This window comes from Pipistrellus kuhlii, unplaced genomic scaffold (assembly GCF_014108245.1).
Source record: "Pipistrellus kuhlii isolate mPipKuh1 unplaced genomic scaffold, mPipKuh1.p scaffold_m20_p_2, whole genome shotgun sequence".
NCBI classification, from domain to species: domain Eukaryota; kingdom Metazoa; phylum Chordata; class Mammalia; order Chiroptera; family Vespertilionidae; genus Pipistrellus; species Pipistrellus kuhlii.
The window spans coordinates 110,083,487-110,102,024 of NW_023425515.1; the positions used below are offsets into that span (position 1 = coordinate 110,083,487).

General features: G+C 40.7%; 1 protein-coding gene across 1 annotated transcript; it reads right to left on the bottom strand.

Annotated features, from left to right (window-relative positions):
- Positions 1–6,259: 6,259 nt before the first annotated feature.
- RPP40 (ribonuclease P/MRP subunit p40) lies at positions 6,260–17,433 on the bottom strand. Its single transcript, XM_036446281.2, has 8 exons — positions 17,245–17,433; positions 14,078–14,222; positions 12,795–12,863; positions 12,114–12,209; positions 10,660–10,785; positions 8,738–8,936; positions 8,495–8,629; positions 6,260–6,478 (listed from the first exon to the last, which is right to left on the bottom strand). The coding sequence occupies exons 1-8, from the start codon at positions 17,365–17,367 to the stop codon at positions 6,280–6,282; spliced, it is 1,092 nt and encodes a 363-aa protein (XP_036302174.1). The 5' UTR covers positions 17,368–17,433; the 3' UTR covers positions 6,260–6,279.
- Positions 17,434–18,538: the final 1,105 nt, after the last annotated feature.

The following is an 18,538-nucleotide window of genomic DNA, read 5'->3' on the forward strand; positions in this document are numbered from 1 at the left end:
GTTGTTGATTTTTTTAAATAAAAATTTTAAATTGAGTTCAGAGAGGAAGGAAGAAGGAAAGAGAGATAAAAAATATCAGTGATGAGAATCATTCATCGACTGCCTCTTGCACATCCCAGGTATGGAACCATGACCTCCTGGTTCATAGGTTGATGATCAATTACTGAGCCATACCAGCAGGTTGGTAAATAGATTTTTAATTTTTTGAGGAATATCCATACTATTTTCCTTAGTGGCTACACCAATTTGCAATTACACCAACAATGCACAGGATTCCATTTTCTCTGCATCCTCACCAACATATTTTTTTACTTTATGGTAATAGCCACTCTGACTGGTGTGAGGTGGTATCTCATTGTGGTTTTGATTTAAATTTCCTTGATGATTAGTGATGGCTAAATTACTTTCTAATTTCCCTTTAAATTTGTTCTATGACTTGTGAGTTAGTTTTCAAAAATTTGGGTATTTTTAAGGATCTATTATTGATTTCTAGTTTAATTCCATTGTGACCAAAGCATATTAAGTATGATAGCAGTTTTAATTTTCAGTTCTTTAATGGGCCACATATTGTATCTCTTCCTAAATTTTCCATGTGCACTTGAGAAAAAACATATATTCTGCTGTGGTGGGATGGAATTCTCTATAAATATCATTCAGGTCAAATGGGTTGATACTGTCATTCAAGTTTAATATACTTTTTCTCATTTTCTGCCAACTTGTCATATAAATTAAAGAGGTATTAAAGTATCTTATAATTGTGTATTTATCTTTCTCCTTGCAGCTCTATTTTTTTATAATATATTTTTATTGATTTCAGAGAGGAAGGGAGAGGCAGAGATAGAAACATCAAGGACGAGAGAGAATCATTGACTGGCTGCCTCCTGCACACTTCACAATGGGGATTGAGCCCACAATCCAGGCATGTGTCCTGACCAGGAATCAAATCTTGATCTTCTGGTTCACAGGTTGATGCACAACCAATGAGACATACCAGCCGGGCACAGCTCTATTAATTTTTGCTCCCAGTATTTTAAAGCTTTGTTATTAGGTGAAAAAACATTTAGGATTATGTTTTTGGCAACATCAATATAGAATAACTTTTTAAAAGTTAATATTCTTTGTTCTGAAATATATTTTGATATTAATATAGCCACTCCAGCTTTTTTGTTTTTTAACTACTGTTAGCATGGTATATATTCTTTTCCATTCTTTTACTTTTAAGTTATTTGTATCTTTAAAAGTACATTTCATGAAGGCAGAGTATAATTCAGTCTTTTCTTTTTAATCCAATCTGACAATCTCTGCCTTTTAATTGGGGTGTTTAGACTACACTGAGTGGCCAGATTATTATGATCTCTGAACGCATAATAATCTGGCCACTCTTTTTTTATATTTATATATTTATATATACATGAGGCTCATGCATAGGTGGGGTCCAGCCAGCCTGGCCAGGGGGAGTGGACATGGGTGGTTGGCTGGCCTGCCTGCTGGTCGAACTCCTAGTTGAGGGGACAATTTGCATATTATCCTTTTATTAAATAGGCTATACACTGAGTAGCCAGATTATTATGTGTTCAGAGATCATAATAAACTGGCCACTCAGTGTATATTTAATGTGCTTAATATGTAATAATGTGACTATCTGAAGACAATGTTTTGTTTCTGCCATTTTACTTTTTGTCTTCTACTCATCCCATTTGTTTCAATTCTTTTAATTCTTTTTATCTGCCATTTTTTTGATTAATCAAATATTTCTACTATTCCATTTTTTCTGTTAGCTACAACTATACTTTATTTTAGTGGTTACTTTAAGGTTTATAGTATATATACATCTTAAATTTTTCAGTCTACATGCAAGTGATAGCATATAATTTCATGTGTAGTACAAGAAACTTGCAATAGTATTCTTATAGTATACTTATTCCCTTATGGTCTTTAAACTATTATGGTCATCCATTTTACTTTTGCATATATCATAAAAGTCCACAACATATTATGATTACTTAAACAACAATCTCTTGAAGAGGTTTGAATAATAATAAATCACACATTTGCCCATATTGTTACTATTTCCAGCGATCTTCATCCCTTTGTGTAGATCTAGATTCCCATGTGATACCATTTTCCTTCTGTCTGAAGAACATCCTGACTTTTCTTGTAATGCCTAGTCTTCTGGTGATACAGTCTTTCTGCTTATGCAAGTCTGAAACATCATTATTCCCCATATCTACTCCTTTTTTTTCAGTGTCTAGTGTATATTAAACCAGTCCATTAAACTTTCTATTAAATTTTTTCAATCCCAGATTCCATTTGATACTTTTCCCAATTTGCTTGGTTATTTTTCATGCTCTTTGGTCCCCTTATTTCTTTATATATACAATATACAACACACTTTATATTATTTGGTAAACCTAATATTTTAAGTCTTTGTAGGCCTGCTTCTGTCCATCATTTCTGTTTATTTATTTTTACATGTTTGTGATTTTGTTCACAAACTTATAACCCTTGTAACTATTTGAGTTCCTCTGCCAGTCACCTAGACAGCACTCAAACTTGACATCAATTTAAATTTCTAGCTTGAGGTGCAGACCAAACACTGGGCCATGGAGATTAATCTTAAGTTCACTGACACCTAAGGCAGCTTCCAGATGATGGAAGAAAGCGTAATGCCCTAGCTGGTGTGGCTCAGGTGGCTGGGCAGTATCCTGTGCACCAAAAGGTTGCTGTTTCTATTCCCAGTAGGGGGCATGCAATAGGCAGCCAATTGTTTTGTTCTCATTCAATGTTTCTCTTTCTCTTACCCTCTCTCTCTAAATACCAATAAAATATTTTTTCAAGAAAAGAAAGCAGGAGAAACCAAGATGGAAGCATAGGTAAACACCTGAACTTGCTGCATCACACAACCACTTCAAAATTAAAACTAAAAGACAAAACAAACATCACCCAGAACCACAGGAAAGCTGGCTAAGTGGAAATTCTACAACTAGAATGGAAGAGAAAAGCACACTGGAAGTAAAGTGCAGAGGTACGAAGGCATGCATAGAGAGGGCTAGAAACTGAGTTGTTTTTCTCAAGCAGGAGGGAGACACAAGCTCCCAACTGCTCTGAACTCCAGTTCCGGTTGAGTTTAGACTTATACAGGAAAAAATTGTACTGTCTGGCATCAGGTGGAACTCAAGGGCAGCTTTCTCTCAGAGGTGCTCGCAGCCATTACCGAGGGACAGTGAGAACTGGAGGCCTCTTAGGGCAGGGCTGATGAGATGCCATTGCTGTTTGCTCTGCCCTGAGACTCCACCCCATCCAAGCTGTGCAGAGAGGCTTTTGCACATGAATGGCCTGGTCTTTTGAAATCTAAACTTACCTAACAAACTGCAGCTGAGTCAAAGAGAACCAGAACATCCAAAAGAAGCCCCAAGGCCCCATAGCAGCTCGCATTACTTCACATTGGGCCTCTCAAAACCCAAACAAAGAAGAAGAATCTATAGATCTCTCTATAGCTCCTGCTGGGTGGCCGCAAGCAGAGGCTAAATTAGACTTCCTTGGAGATCCAAGAGCCAGTGTACCCAGGGGTCAGAATAGGACCATCCAGATTACAACTCCTCAGATTCATAAGGAACACACTCAGGGGTAGAGTCAGTGAGCACAAAAGCCCCACTGAAGCAAGTCTTGCCTCACAAGAGTGTCTCCAGCACAGAAGTTCTCCCATCATAGACACAAGTGATCTTCACAGCCAATTGGCCTGGAGTTCAATTCCTCCCAGTGATACTAACAACAATCAAGGCTTAACTACAACAAGACTGTGCACACAGCCCACAAAGGGGTGCACAAAGGGTATCAACCTCAGGTAACTGGGGAGGCTGAGCCACTGAGCCCTATAGAACACCTAGCACACAAGGCCACTGTTATCAACTCAGGGAAGCAGCCAAAATGCAGAGACAAAGACACAGGTCACAAATGACAGAAATGGAGGAAAGCAAACTACTGGATATAGAGTTCAAAACCACGGTTATAAGGTTTTTCAAGAATTTTCTAAAAAAGGCTGATAAATTTAGTGAGATCCTCAAGGATATAAGAAAAGGACCAACTAGAAATTAAGCATACACTGACTGAAATTAAAAATAATATACATAGATCTAACAGCAGACTAGAAAATCGCAAAAATAAAATCAAAGATTTGAAATGCATAGAAGCAAAAAACACCCAACCGAAAAAGCAAAAAGAATCCAAAAATATGAAGATAGTGTAAGAAGCCTCTGGGACAACTTCAAGCGTACCAACATCAGAATTATAGGGGTGCCAGAAGAGAGAGAGCAAGATACTGAAAACCTATTTGAAAAAATAATGACAGAAAACTTCCCCTACCTGGTGAAAGAAATAGACTTACAAGTACAGGAAGCGCACAGAACCCCAAACGGAATCCAAAGAGGACCACACCAAGACACATCATAATTAAAATGCCAAGAGCAAAAGACAAAGAGAGAATATTAAAAGAAGCAAGAGAAAAACAGTTACTTACCTACAAGGGAGCACCCATACAATTCTCAGCTGATTTCTCAACAGAAACTATGCAGGCCAGAAGGGAGTGGCAAGAAATATTCAGAGTGATGAACAGCAAGAACCTACAACCAAGATTACTCTACCCAGCAAAGTTATCATTCAGAATTGAAGGTCAGATAAAGAGCTTCACCGATAAGAAAAAGCTAAAGGAGTTCATCACCACCAAACCAATATAATATGAAATGCTGAAAGGTATTCTTTAAGAAGAGGAAGAAGAAAAAAGTAAAGATAAACATTATGAACAACAAATACATATCTATCAACAAGTGAATCTAAAAATCAAGTGAATAAAAAATCTGACGAACAGAATGAACTTTCGAATATAATAGAATCAGGGGCATAGAAAGGTAATGGGCTGACAATCCTCAGGGGGAAAAGGTGGGGGGGTGGGAAGAGAGTAGACAAAAATCATACACCTATGGATGAGGACAGTGGGGGGAGGGGGGAACAGGGGGTGGATGGGAACCAGGTGGAGGGGAGCTATGGGGGAAAAGAGGAACAACTCTTAATAATCTGAACAATAAAGATTTAAAAATAAAACAAAAAAAGAATTTATTGGACCACTTAAGAAAAACCGAATTCCAAGGAAAGGAGCTTAATGTGAGGAACAGATTGTGTAGTTGGTGGGATCTCAATAGTGGAGAAATAAATAAATTTCTAGCCTTAGACATTTTTACACAACCCAGCCTATGTGCATCAATCAGCTAAGGGCTGCTTGGGGCTATGTATCTCCTCTCAGGAATGATCTTCCTTGCTATCTAGGGGAGGACAAGGGGGAGGCAGACAGGTTTATTCCTGGCTCATCCTCACTAAGCTATCCCTTTTAGTGTCAACTCTCTGAGACCTCCCATTACACTCCCACCTTGGGCAGGCCCTCAGCTCTGTCTGCTATCCTAGTTCCCCTGCCCCCACACCAGGCTGTGAAAAGCAGTTCCACTTAACATCTGGCAAATGTCCTAAGTGTGAAAAGTGGCATCGGAATCCGAATTACATCCTTGGATTTCTATGTCCATTAAATATTTTTTATTTATTTAGTCTCTGAGAATTGTTTACTAGTATTTGCAGCTCAGTGATACACTTTAAGTAATAATTTTTTATATGTATTCTAGAAGTTTTAGTTGTTTTCAGCTGGTCGTTATCAGCCATACAGCTGGAAAAAAAGAATTCTTTCAATTTGTGAATATACCATATTCAAATATCCATCCTGATCTAGAGACAGGAGAGAGAGAACACATCACTCGGAAGCAGCAGGCATGAGATCAAGTCTGACTGATTCACAAGCAGCGTGACTTCCGTAGCTTTACACTCTGTGCCTATTTCCTTGTAGGACTGATTGAGGAGGTAATAAAAGAGGTAATATATGAACAACCCTTGAAGCAGGGACTGGCTCTGTATGAGGATATCTTTTTCTATCATGTGAAAAAGTTGCAATCATGTACCTGAGTAAGAGCACACATCTTACTCGATGACTTCATAGCCCCTGGTCCCTGGGGTTTCCCTTGTAGTAGCTCACACCCCTGAGCTTATCCTGACGGAGAAATGAACTGAGCTATTATTCACGGGTGACTGACCCCGCTAGTCACAGGATGGACCCCATACCCAGCGCAAGATGCTTATCTAAGATATGTCATCATATATATCCTTGAGTGAACACAGTCATTTTATTACTAAGAAATCTGAGAAAAATAAACATAGACAAATGTGATTATAAATTTTGTATTTTTATGGTGGACAGTCATCATTTGCCCCAACAGCCATCTGAAGCCAATAGTCCTGATTGTTAAAAATCACAAAGTTGTATAAATGTTCTCCTCCTTTTTGAAAACCATGTTCATTTTCTCTCCATGAAACAGGGCTGTCTGCGAAGCCTTGAACCGACAACGTCACCCACGGAGCTAATTTGGGTTCGTCAAAGTAGCGACTGAAAAAGAAAGATTAATTCGTAACAAACAGGAAGAATTAGGAATGTTCACTTTTTTTTTCTTATTCAGAGTGATACTTCTGATGTTCCTTCCAATGAAGCTTAGACCTTAATTTTTATTTATAAAAATCAGAGGATGCAAATTAAATTCTTGATGCTATTTTGTGAACTCAATAAGGGTTAATCAATATAGAATGCACAGAACAAACTTCAGCTTTTCCTGCCTCCATTGTGGAAGAGCACCTAAGATTCAAAGGACAAAAAAACCCCCAAAATGTACAAGAATAGTTTCCCTCCCTATAAATAGTGCTGCTTTCAGTCTCTGTTACCTAAAGTCCTGCAAAAATAATTTATCGGATTCTAAAATTTAAGCCTTCCTATCGAAGAAAATCTAAGTACAGAGAGTCCTTGGGTTTCGTCGGACTCCAAGTAAGTCATTTCGTGGTTACGTCAAAATCTCCCATTTATTTATAAAAAAAAAAGTTCTCTCATTTCTACATGTATGTACATATGTGCTTTATGTTTTTTTTTATTGTCTATTTACCACAGTGAAAGTCAGGAATTGTTATCTTTCTTTTAATTTTTTTTTTTACTGTTTCTCTTCATTACTGCGTGTATGTGCTCCATGTGAGTGAGTAGGTGCTTATGTAGGTGGGTTCCGACTTAAGGCGAAAATCAAGTTACATCGTGCTGTAGGAACGAATCTCTGACGTAACTCAAGGACCTACTTGTACTAAAATAATATACCGTATTTTTCGGACCATAAGACGCTTCGGACCATAAGACGCACCAGTTTTTAGAGAAGGGAAATGAAGAAAAAAAGATTCTGAAACAAATAGTGTCCTAAAATATTTTATGTGCATTAAACCCAACATCACAGTCATAAACACATGTAATCAACCCTGTAAAGTAAACAGCAGCATTTAGAACCATTTTAGAGCCGGGCAAGCACACAGAGACCACACAGAGCCGGGCAAGTAAAAAAACTTTTTTTTTAAAGTATATGTGTAGGCTATATTTGGACCATAAGACGCAGGGACTTTTTCCCCCCACTTCTGGGGGGGAAAAAGTGCGTCTTATGGTCCGAAAAATACGGTATGTGAAAAAGAATGCTGCGTTTAAAAAGAAAAGCCATTAAGACTTCAACCTGAGACATTTTCAAAGTGAAAAGTGACACATTTTGCTTACTTTATAGACTTTTTAAAATGGGGGTTGAGTTTCCTGACAATAGATACAATGTAGCACTTATTTATATAATACCTCCCCAAATGAAAAAACTACTATACAGTCCTTGGCATATTACTGATGCCCAGCGACCCATAGGATGTTAGGGCTGGAACGGATTTTAGACATGATTTGGATTCAGAGATACTAAATTCCTTTTTTGCACCCCCTTTAAAAATTAGACATTTTGCAGAACTCCAATATTTAAAGCAGATTATGTCTTTCAGAGAGTATCGGTATTTTCTTTTCTTTTTTTTTTTAAATATATTTTATTGATTTTTGTACAGAGAGGAAGGGAGAGAGATAGTTAGAAACATCAATGAGAGAGAGTCATCGATCAGCTGCCTCTTGCACACCCCCAATGGGGATATGCCCGCAACCAAGGAGCATGCCCTTGACCGGAATCGAACCTGGGGCCCTTCAGTCCCCAAGCGGACGCTCTATCCATTGAGCCAAACCAGTCCCGGCGGTATTTTCTTAATGACATTAAAACTTCAACCGCACCAAAGTGACTCCGGGCAGCAGAACCAGAAAAAACGAGCAGTTTGTCTTCAAGAAGTATCCCCCTCTGTTATTTGTCTTTCCATACGGACAAGTATGTGGCAATAGGATTTCCCATCACCAAGGATAATTACGTCATTAAACATGATAATGTTACTGCACTGTGAGCCCAAACAAGGAAAAAGAGGGAAACATGTATGACAGGACGATGACATTTGGAACAGTAGCACTGCTCCTAAAATGTCCCCCTGGCACAGACAAGCAAGATGAAAAGGCAAGAAGTGTGCATACCACAGCTGTTCCAACAGGAGACGTATCTTCTCTGGAAGTATGAAACCGGTGATCGTACACAAACAAGCTTTTGCCATCACTGTGCTTGGCTGAGGACAGCAATAGGTTGATATGAAATTATTAGGCTCATTATTTCTGTCACAAAAAAGAGAGAAAACACATTTATGTCCAACAAATGATCATTTTCAAAATATTAAGACCCTGTTGAGGCCAGAGCCCCGAGGCGCAGGAGCCCTCACGCACAGTCTGGCGTTACAGAAGACGACGCCCAGCCAATCGAGGAGCTCGCCGGGGCTGCAGGCTTCCCCTGGCTTCCCCCGGAGCTCGCTGCTCTGCAGCACTGGGCACTGCACATCCGTCACCGTGCTCACTGCTACTTTTGGCTGACGCTCCTGAATTCCATAACGGGCAAAGTATGACATCATCGTTGATTCTTCCACACCTTAAAACAAACCATAGAAGGCCTTTTGAATATTGTAAACAGGCTCCACGAATCCCTAACACTACTCCTTCCACCTGAGTTATAGGAAGTAGGTAGGTGTAGGTAAAATGGAAGGAAGCTGTGCAAAGTTTTATTCAAATTAAAATAATTTAAGTTGCTTTTAGCTCCATATAAACATTCTTCTTTTGGTTTTCCCAGAAAAGCATATACTTTCAGATTCAACCCACATTAGTTTCATCATTTGCTATAATAAGAAAATTTCAACTTAAATAAAACCAAAAGCATAACTTTTGTATAAATAAAATTAATGAATTCTACAGAAAAAGAAACATATTTGCACAATTTCTATAAAAGAAAGAGGAACTGAACGATGACAGAAACGCATTCAAGGTTGTCTTTGAATCCAGTAATCCAGTGTATCTTCAAGGATTTTCCAACATCCTTGGAAGAAGAAATGGTGCCCCCCGCTGGAGCAAATGGCGGGCTTGTTTGCTGTACAGTCTAATGACAATATTATCTCCCTCCCTCCTTCCAGGGCAAAGGTCAGCAGGCTTCCTGCCCAGTACAAAAGATTTGAGTTCATTGGGTAAGCTCCAGGCTCCACTCCTGCAACATGTATGGGCAGCACCGCCAGGCCCTGTGTACCTCCCCGAGGACCTGGCGCTCAGTGGACTGTGCAAATGCTGATACTGTGGGCACTGATGAGTCATCAGGTCATTTGTCTCTGACCCATGACTTCTGCCAGCATCTATGAGACTGTGCAGGTTAACTTCTTAGCTTGTAAGTAGGATAAAATCGCAGACAGTTCCTGACAATTTCTTACAATAATTGGGAATATTAGGAAACAGAGCCATCCAGAACCCAATGCAGAGATGGTCCTCAATGAAGACTTCATGTGATTGAAATGTCATTCCATCTCTCTTCCTTCTTGTATCTCTACCATAAGCAGGAAGAGGAGCACTAAAGTATTACAGACCCAGGATTCATGCAAGACAAACACCCAGCAGCCAGACACTTCTCATGAGGGGCAGAGAGAAATACATATTTCCAAATTGGACCTCTGTGCTTTCCTATTCTCCAAAAGAGAGCACTACATCATCAGAATTGTGATGTCTGATTCCTTATTTCTTATGATATGCCAAAAACACACTTCTAAAATGAGGAAGGCACAGCAATGTAAGTAGATTAACATTTTGGTGACCACCGAATTTTGAATTAAGTTGATTGTTCTAATCAATTAAAAACTGCAACAAATTTAATCCAACCTCCAATGGCATGTCTATTACTGTGCAATGATGAATGGGCGATTTGTGTATATAACTATAGTGGTCTTATTTTAAAACATTACATCTAAAACATTAAGCTGTTTGAGATAAGCTGGAGAAAGAAGGAGAGAAACAGATAAAGGTTAGCTGCTCAGCAGTCACTCTCAAGATCTCTGGGTCTAAAAATAAAAATAAACAAACAAACAAAAATAAATAAAACAGATCTCTGGGTCTACATCTAAGCAAGAAGATGGAGACAGCTGGCTCCATGCTTAGGTTATCCTGAACTACAGATTTCTGCAGATGTGAGAGGGGCCAAGGCAGCTTCCTTAATAATGTTCACACGTACATGTACATAATGTCTCTGACCACAGTGATGAACTGCCATTCTTCATTACTCCACTTTCCTTACAAATAGATTTCAAAATCACTGTATTATTTCAATTGATTCTTCATACCTGTATAATGCCAAGCCAAAAGAAAATCAAATTTCAGTGGCTTCTTTTCTTTGAAGGACCAAGATATTCTTTCATACTTCTTAGAATCCAGGTTAAAGGATAAGTCCATCAAATCAATGGAAATGACTTAAAAAATGGAAAGAGAAAGAAATATTTCATTCATATGTAAATGGCTTACACTGTGAAAAAGTATTATATTAAAAATCCAGAGTTTTAGAAAACTATATGAGTAATAAAAATTATGTTCTTCTTACCTTCTTTTTGTTTTACCAAATCAAAACTCTGCCTTTAATGGGCATTTCTAGCATTAAGAGCTAATAACAAGATTTTTAAAAAGTTTTTATTGATTTCAGAGAGAGAAAGGAGAATGAGAGAATTATTGATTGGCTGCCTGCTGTACACACCCCCCTCGCATTCCCAATGGGGATCAAGCCCACAAAAAGAGTCATGTGTCCTGACCAGGAATCGAACTGTGACATCCTGGTTCATAGGTTGACATTCAACCACTGAGCCAAACAACTGGGCAACAGATGTTTTTAATTCATACTTTTCCTAAGTGAAAGCCAGGGGCAGAGTCAACTCTAATCTACTTATGGATGTGGCAGCTTTTGCTACTGAGGCTCAAGCTGGCCCCTGCCAGCAGAATGACAACTCTTCACTCATAAGTACATTTCTACCAGTAACCACAAAGACCTGGACAAATCAAAGGAAATGCTTCTTTTGTACTTTTGAAATATATTTTTATTGATTTTTAGAGAGAGAAGAAGAGGGAGAGAAGAAAATATCAATGAATGAGAGAAACATTGATCAGCTGCCTCCTGCATGCCCCTACTGGGGATCCCATCTGTGACCTGACTGGGAACTGAACCAGTGACCTCAACCAATTGAGCAACACAGGCCAGGGCTCAAAGGAAGTTCTTTATTAAGAACAAGTTGTAGCTCTAACTGATTTGGCTCAGTGGATAGAGCATCTGCCTGCAGATTCAAGGGTCCCAGGTTCGATTTTGGCCAAGGACAGGTACCTTGGTTTCGGGCACAACCCCAGTAGGGGGTGTGCAGGAGGCAGCTGATTGATATTTCTCTCTCATTGATGTTTCTAACTCTCTATCCCTCTCCCTTCCTCTCCATTAAAAAAAAAAAAATCAATAAAATAAAAAAGAACAAGTCATTGACTCTTGAGTTTATTATTTTAAATTTTTGAGCCAAAACATAAATACTTAAAGGACCATTCTAATTCTATGATCTTTACAAGATGCAGCCTACAGCTGAAGAGAAGTAGCTTTATCTTATCCTCCCTATGGTCCAACTGAGAGCCTTTTTAGCCAGAAGCTTTTAAGACAAGAAAAACCCATACTTTTTCTGAAGAGAATAGAGATAAGTCAAACATTTAAATTTAAATTGCCATGAAAAGATTACTACCTTGCTAGAAACTGATGGAGCAAGTATATACTTACTAAATTTCATTATTTTTCTACCAGAATAATGAGATGGACGACCTTGAAGTCCAGTTTCTTCGTAAGTATCTTTATCCAATGATAAAATTAATTTCCCTATAAATCAAATAATTCCCATAAAAGAAGTATCAAAACATGACTTACTACTAAAAGAAAGCAAGGTGATATCAGTACAATAAATTTCATACAGGAATTTTATTTATAATACAAGGATACTGTTTAAATGTTACATATACAAGGATATTAGTTATAATAGTGAAACTACAAATTTATCTAAATTTCTATTGAAGAAGGAATGAACAAGTCATTATATACCTCTTTTTTGGAATATCTTCGAGACATTAAAAATAGTGCGTTAAAACTATATGCACTGGTATGGAAAGATGTCTATGATACATAGCTTGGGAAAAAGGCAAATTGAGAAATAATGCACTATAACGTAATTTATGTTAAAAAGAAGAGAGTCATAAAATCTAAACACCTTTACGTGTGTTTATAAGTTCATAGGACATGTCTAGAAGAATGACCACAACCTGTTATCAAGTTCCTTCTAAGAAGAGGAGTGAGTCTGGAAGAAGGGAATGAAACGGGGACTTTCACTTTCTATATATCTGTATGATTTGACTTTTTTTACATATGCATTTCCTCTTTATTAACCAAGAAAAAAATGAGCGCTGTTACCATTTGGCAGCAGGGCAGCAGTGTTGTCTTCATCGATGTTTGTGTTGTATGACAGTGCACAGCATGAACCTAAAGAGAAAGCCCAGAGGAGAAATTAAGGGAAAAAAAAAAATCACTGCTGCAAAAAGTTATCGGATTATTTTTACATGATAATAAATCTTTGATATTACTGCTCCAGCTCACGCAATACACCTAACACCTGTCATTGCTGACCTGGGTGGGGGGCCTGCCCAAGACCTGTTCCTGCAAGCTGACTGCTATGGAGTAGGAGACGGACTGAGGTGTGGGTGAGATTTGGGGGTGCTGGCAGAGGGGCACAAAGTGGACTATTAGGTAAGTGTACACACCTGCAAGGCAGGGTTCCAGGCTAAGGTTCAAATGTGCCAGGAACTTGTATGAAGTTAAGACGCAACTCTATCTCTCCCAGCTCAATTTCCTCACCTGTAAAATGGGGATCATAGGCCTATCTCATAGTCGTTGCAAGGATTTAAAGTGGATAAGATGTGTAACAGTGCCTACTACTGCTATGTCCATACTAATAACAAAGTAGTATTAAGTTTCAAAACAGATTAAAGGCATAATGTTGATGAAAGACAAGACGTCCAGCTTCATATGCAGCCCCAGCAACATCAGAATGAGCGATTCCTGGGTAACCAAGATCCTCACAGCTCCGCCGGGGAGGACACACACAAGTGCTACAACCAGATAAGTAAGTTGCTTACTTCTCAGTGCGGTAACTTAGGGAGTGAAGGTGGTAACCCTAGATACTTTCATTTCAAATAAGTGGATCCTAGAAAATAACAGGAATAAACCAATCAACCCAGTAGATATGAATGGGAATGAGGCGAGCAGAGGAGGGTGAGAGTCATAAAATTTAAACAGAAGACATCAAACCACAGCAAGTGAACAGCCGTGGTTGCCTCAGGAAGCCAACCTTGTGAGACAGCTGTTGTGGGAACTCCTGGGAGCAGTGTTCTTTGCAGCCACACACCCAGCAGCATTGTATCTGAAAACATGAGCCAAAAGACTTTCCTCTTCATTAATCCTTGTTTTAAGATGAGGGATATCCTTTTGTTACAACATCCTCATGCGACACTCGTGGACAAGTGTCATCAGAAACCAGCACCTCACGAGAGCGTGAGAAAGATGAGAATACTGAGAGCTGGGGAGAGTGATGCATGCACTTGGTCACAGACCTTCTCCATAGAGATCCTTTTATTGTGAGATGATCTAACTGAACTTCCTCATCTTGCCATGTTCACAGTCACTACAGTTTTTCTTACCTTTCTTTACAAAGGTATTGATGAATTCTTCTGTAATTAACTCATGAAGAGGTAAATTCTTCACAAAGTAATAAGGTCCAGTTTCCATGACCAGGCTTTTCAGTTCTTTTGATAGTATCCCACATTCAGGAATCAGAAACGAAACCTATTGGAAAGTGTCAATATAAACAGTCTTATTTTCATGTAGATCAACATCCAGGTTTCTATATCATGAAAACTGCTATTTCTACAAAACGTTTTAAAAAATATATTTTTTACTGATTTCAGAGTGGAAAGGAGAGGTAGAATAATTGATAGGCTGCCTCCTGCACGCCCCCGACCAGGGATCGAACCCACCCTGGGCGTGTGCCCTGACCAGTAATCAAATCAGGACCTTATGGTTCATAGGTTGATGCTCAATCACTGAGCCATGCCAGCTGGGCCAAAACTCTTATAAATTAGCTTGTCAATCTCAAGGGGGGAAAAATCTGACAATTCAAGATTTTCATTTCTGTATTCAAAGAGTCAGTACTGGAAAGAGAATAAGCAAAAAAACTTTAATGCAGGGGTGGGGATCGTCTGCCTTACGGGCCGTATAAGGCCCGAGAAATCATTTGGTCTGGCCCTGCCAAGGCATTAAGGGTGAGTTAATTAAATGTTTGACCAAATATATCTACTTTTAGTTGATAATTTTGTATGGCCTGCGAATCTACACAAATAAAAGAGAAAAATGCTCATTGACCATACCTTTGCTACGCCCAAAGTCAATGAGTGAGTATGCAAATTAACCCAACAAAGATGGCGGTTAATTTGCATACACAGGCCCTGAGCAGCCTGGGTCTCGTTAACATCCTCTGGACCCAAGCTGCTCCTAGCCTGTAGGCCCGCACTAAGGCCCTGAGCGGCAGGAGTCCCAGAATGCCCCCTGACCACTCAGAGCCTGTAAGTGCAGGCACCAAGTGGCTGGGACGTTCCCACCCCACCTGCAGCCACTTGTGAATGCTCCAGCACCAAGCGGTGGTTTGGGTCTATGCCTCCAGCCTGGGGTCTCAGGCCGGCAGCGGCGTGCGGACCCAAGCAGCGATGCCCTCTCGACCCAGCCTGGTTCTCAGCCACTGAGTCACACCAGCCAGGCAGATATGGAGGAATCTTAAGTGTTTCATATATATATTTTATTGATGTTTTACAGAGAGGAAGGGAAAGGGATAGAGAGCTAGAAACATCTATGAGAGAGAAACATCAATCAGCTGCCTTCTACACAGTCCCCACTGGGTATGTGCCCCCAACCAAGGTACATGGCCTTGACTGGAATCAAACCTGGGACCCTTGAGTCTACAGGCAGTTGCTCCATCCACTGAGCCAAACAAGTTAGGAATGTCCAATATGTTAAAGAAAAAACCCTATCTAATAAAGAGGGAATATGCAGAGGAGGGTATTTGGGGGTGATCAGGCTGTCAGGGGAGGGAAGTTGGGGACGATCAGGCTGGCAGGAGAGCAGTTAGGCGTCGATCAGGCTGGCAGGGGAGTGGTTAGGGGTGATCATGCTGGCAGGCAGAAGTGGTTAGAGCCAATCAGGCAGGCAGGCAAGCAGGATTGTGAAAGGGATATCTGACTGCCTGTTTAGGCCTGGCAGTCGGACATCCCCCCAGGGGTTCCAGATTGGAAAGGATGCAAGTTGAGCTGAGGGACACACAACCCCGTGCATGAATTTCATGCACCGGGCCTCTAATAATGTTATAAATATCCAAAGACTCTTGGCAGAAAAAGGTTCCCCACTCTTACTTTAGCAGCAAGGTCTTGTTAATATTGTATCTTTTATAAATAAGCAATATATTTTGTCCTGTCCCTTTTACTACTCTAATAAAACTTTAAGGAGATATAGGATGATTGAATATCTCTAGATCTGTTTATCTAGTACCAGGCTTGAAACAAAGGAACTGTCTCTTAGGGCATAAGGAATTTATCCCCTCAGAATTAATTTTTTAAATATTTTTTTTATGGGTTGAAGGATTATTATACATGTAGTCAATTATTAACAGGTCATATGGAAGCAGAAGTATTCCCGGACCATTCTATTTTATAGACAGAAAAATTCTACAGATCAGACCAGGTGAGCTCACCCTAATGGCAGTGGTGAGCTTCCCATCCAAAGCAGAGATGCTAAACCTAAGGTTTTACATGTTGTCCAAGTGCTCCACGCCTTGAAAATGGCTCTCCCAAAGCCTGGACGCCAGTCTGTTCCCAAGGATCAGGATTGCCACTTGTGTCTGAGAAACTGGCCCGTCCAGCCTGAGTGAAGACTAGGTTGGTCAACTTAAAGTGCTAAAGGCTTAAACCATTATCATCTAAGGCTGATTTTTTTGGAGGTCTAGCCACTTAAATGGCTGGTAAAAACGGCCTACTGTACACTTGACCGGGAATTTGGGTTGTTCTCCCCTACTCAACAAATCCTGAAAAAAACCAAGATTAACCTAATCATTAAGGCCTCAACTTTCCACATCTGAGAAGAACGCACTCTATGAGGTGAGGTTTTGTGTTTGTTTGTTTTTGTTTGTTTGTTTTGGCTAATACTCGAGGATATTCTTTCCATTGATTTTTAGAGCGAATTGAATGGAGAGGGTGGGGGGAGGGGAGAGAGAGAGAGAAGCAACAAGGTTAGAGACACAAGGATTGGTTGCCAGGACAGCAGGGCCACCACAGCGAATATGTCCCCAAGGCGGCAGAAATAGCAGTTTGCCTGGAGGACTCAGGGCAGCAGCAGGCAAAGTAGAAAGTTTCCATATGCGGTATAGAAAAGCAAGTCGTTTCCAGAGGCTGGACTCCGCACGATGCTCGGTAGGAGAAGGGATTAGATGATGGAAAGGAGAGAATCTGGCTTCAATTTGGGGCAAAATAAGTTCCCTGCGGCGGCACTTCGCGGCCGTCACGCCCTCCTATCTCCCGAGTCGCGGGCTGGTATTCCCTCTCCAGAATGCAGGCTCATGGGCCGAGGAAGGGACCAGGGCCAGAGAACGCCGCCTCACGCCCGGCGCATCCTGGGAGTTGTAGTCCTACGGCTCCGCAAACCACTGGCTCAAAGAGGTTAAGAGACTACACTTCCCAGCGCACCCCGCGAGGGGACCCACCACACCAGAGCGCGGGGATCTCCCAAGCCTCCCGAGCACCGCGGCCCAGGCGGCCGGACTCACCCTGTAATTGTGATAGTGAGTCTCCACAAGATGTTTGTGGCGCGACTTGTCGTCACCGAAGTTGGATTTCTCGCAAACCAACAAGTGCCGGGGTACCTGCCGCAGCCTGCGCAGGGTAGCCATGCTTTCCCTTATGCATGCCTTCCAGAAGCTTGGCGGACCCGCCCCTCCTCGCCCCGCCCCGCCCCGTAGCCCCGCCCCTCCTCCTCGACCAGCTCCCTTCCCCTCCTCGTCCTCCTCGCTAGTGAAATCGGGCTGCCAGGTAGGCTCCCAGGTATGGTTGGGACTAGCGGTGCGGACCAACCTAGGCTTCTCTGGAACCCAGGCAGAAGCTTAATAAAACACCTGACACTGTAAATTCGCTGTCTAAAATGGAAATTCCTGGGACCTGGGAACCTGGAACTTGCCTTTTCAAAGCCACCTTTCTCCCTGTGCCCTCGATTTCTCCCAACTGCTGTCTCTGACCTTACATCCTCCCTCTGAGCGCTACCCTTCCCCCTTGGTTCTTCCCAAAATATTAAGGAAAGTTTCTTTAGGAAGGAAATACACAATTTCTATTTTCCGCCCTACAATAAGACACCTTTGGGACCACTTTTAAGATCCCTTTAAAATATCCTTCGGAACCTCCTAATAATTTGTTGCTGTTGGAAGTTACAGTGATAATTCATTTTTCTGATCAACTCCAATTATTGTATAAGTACACGCTTCTTAGACTGCATTATGTACAGCCCCCATTCTGTGCAGAGAGGACGCAAAACAGCAGAATACCTGTGGTATAACTTTCTGAAAGATTAGTTTTACTATAAAATTTGGAAGAACCAAAGTTAAGTAATTTACAAGGTTATTATTGTCAGTGTAAGAAACATTCAAACCTGTGAAGAATTTTTGTGAGTTTATTTGATCCAAACTGTTGACAAGTGCAAGGAAGCAAAAGCTCAGTGGGTTGAAATATATGTTCCAGAGAATGGCAGTTTTGTACCTTATTTTATAAATTACAATCAAAAGAGGAGACGTATGGGTTACATAGAATCCACTGGTGATAGCTTAGGGAGGCAGGAGAAAGTTAAGCAGGTAACCTCTGAGATTGGATAAAAAGTAAAATGATAGACACAACTTTTTACATAGGTGAGTGTAGGGTAGTTAACAGTCAACAATCTATACTAATAAAAGAGTAATATGCTAATTATTAGGAGACCTTCTGGAGACCTTCCAGACATAGCCGGGGGCTTGGCCGGCTGGCAAACCACCCCCAAATGACCCTCAGCCCCTCACCCAGGCCAACCATGCCCCCTAG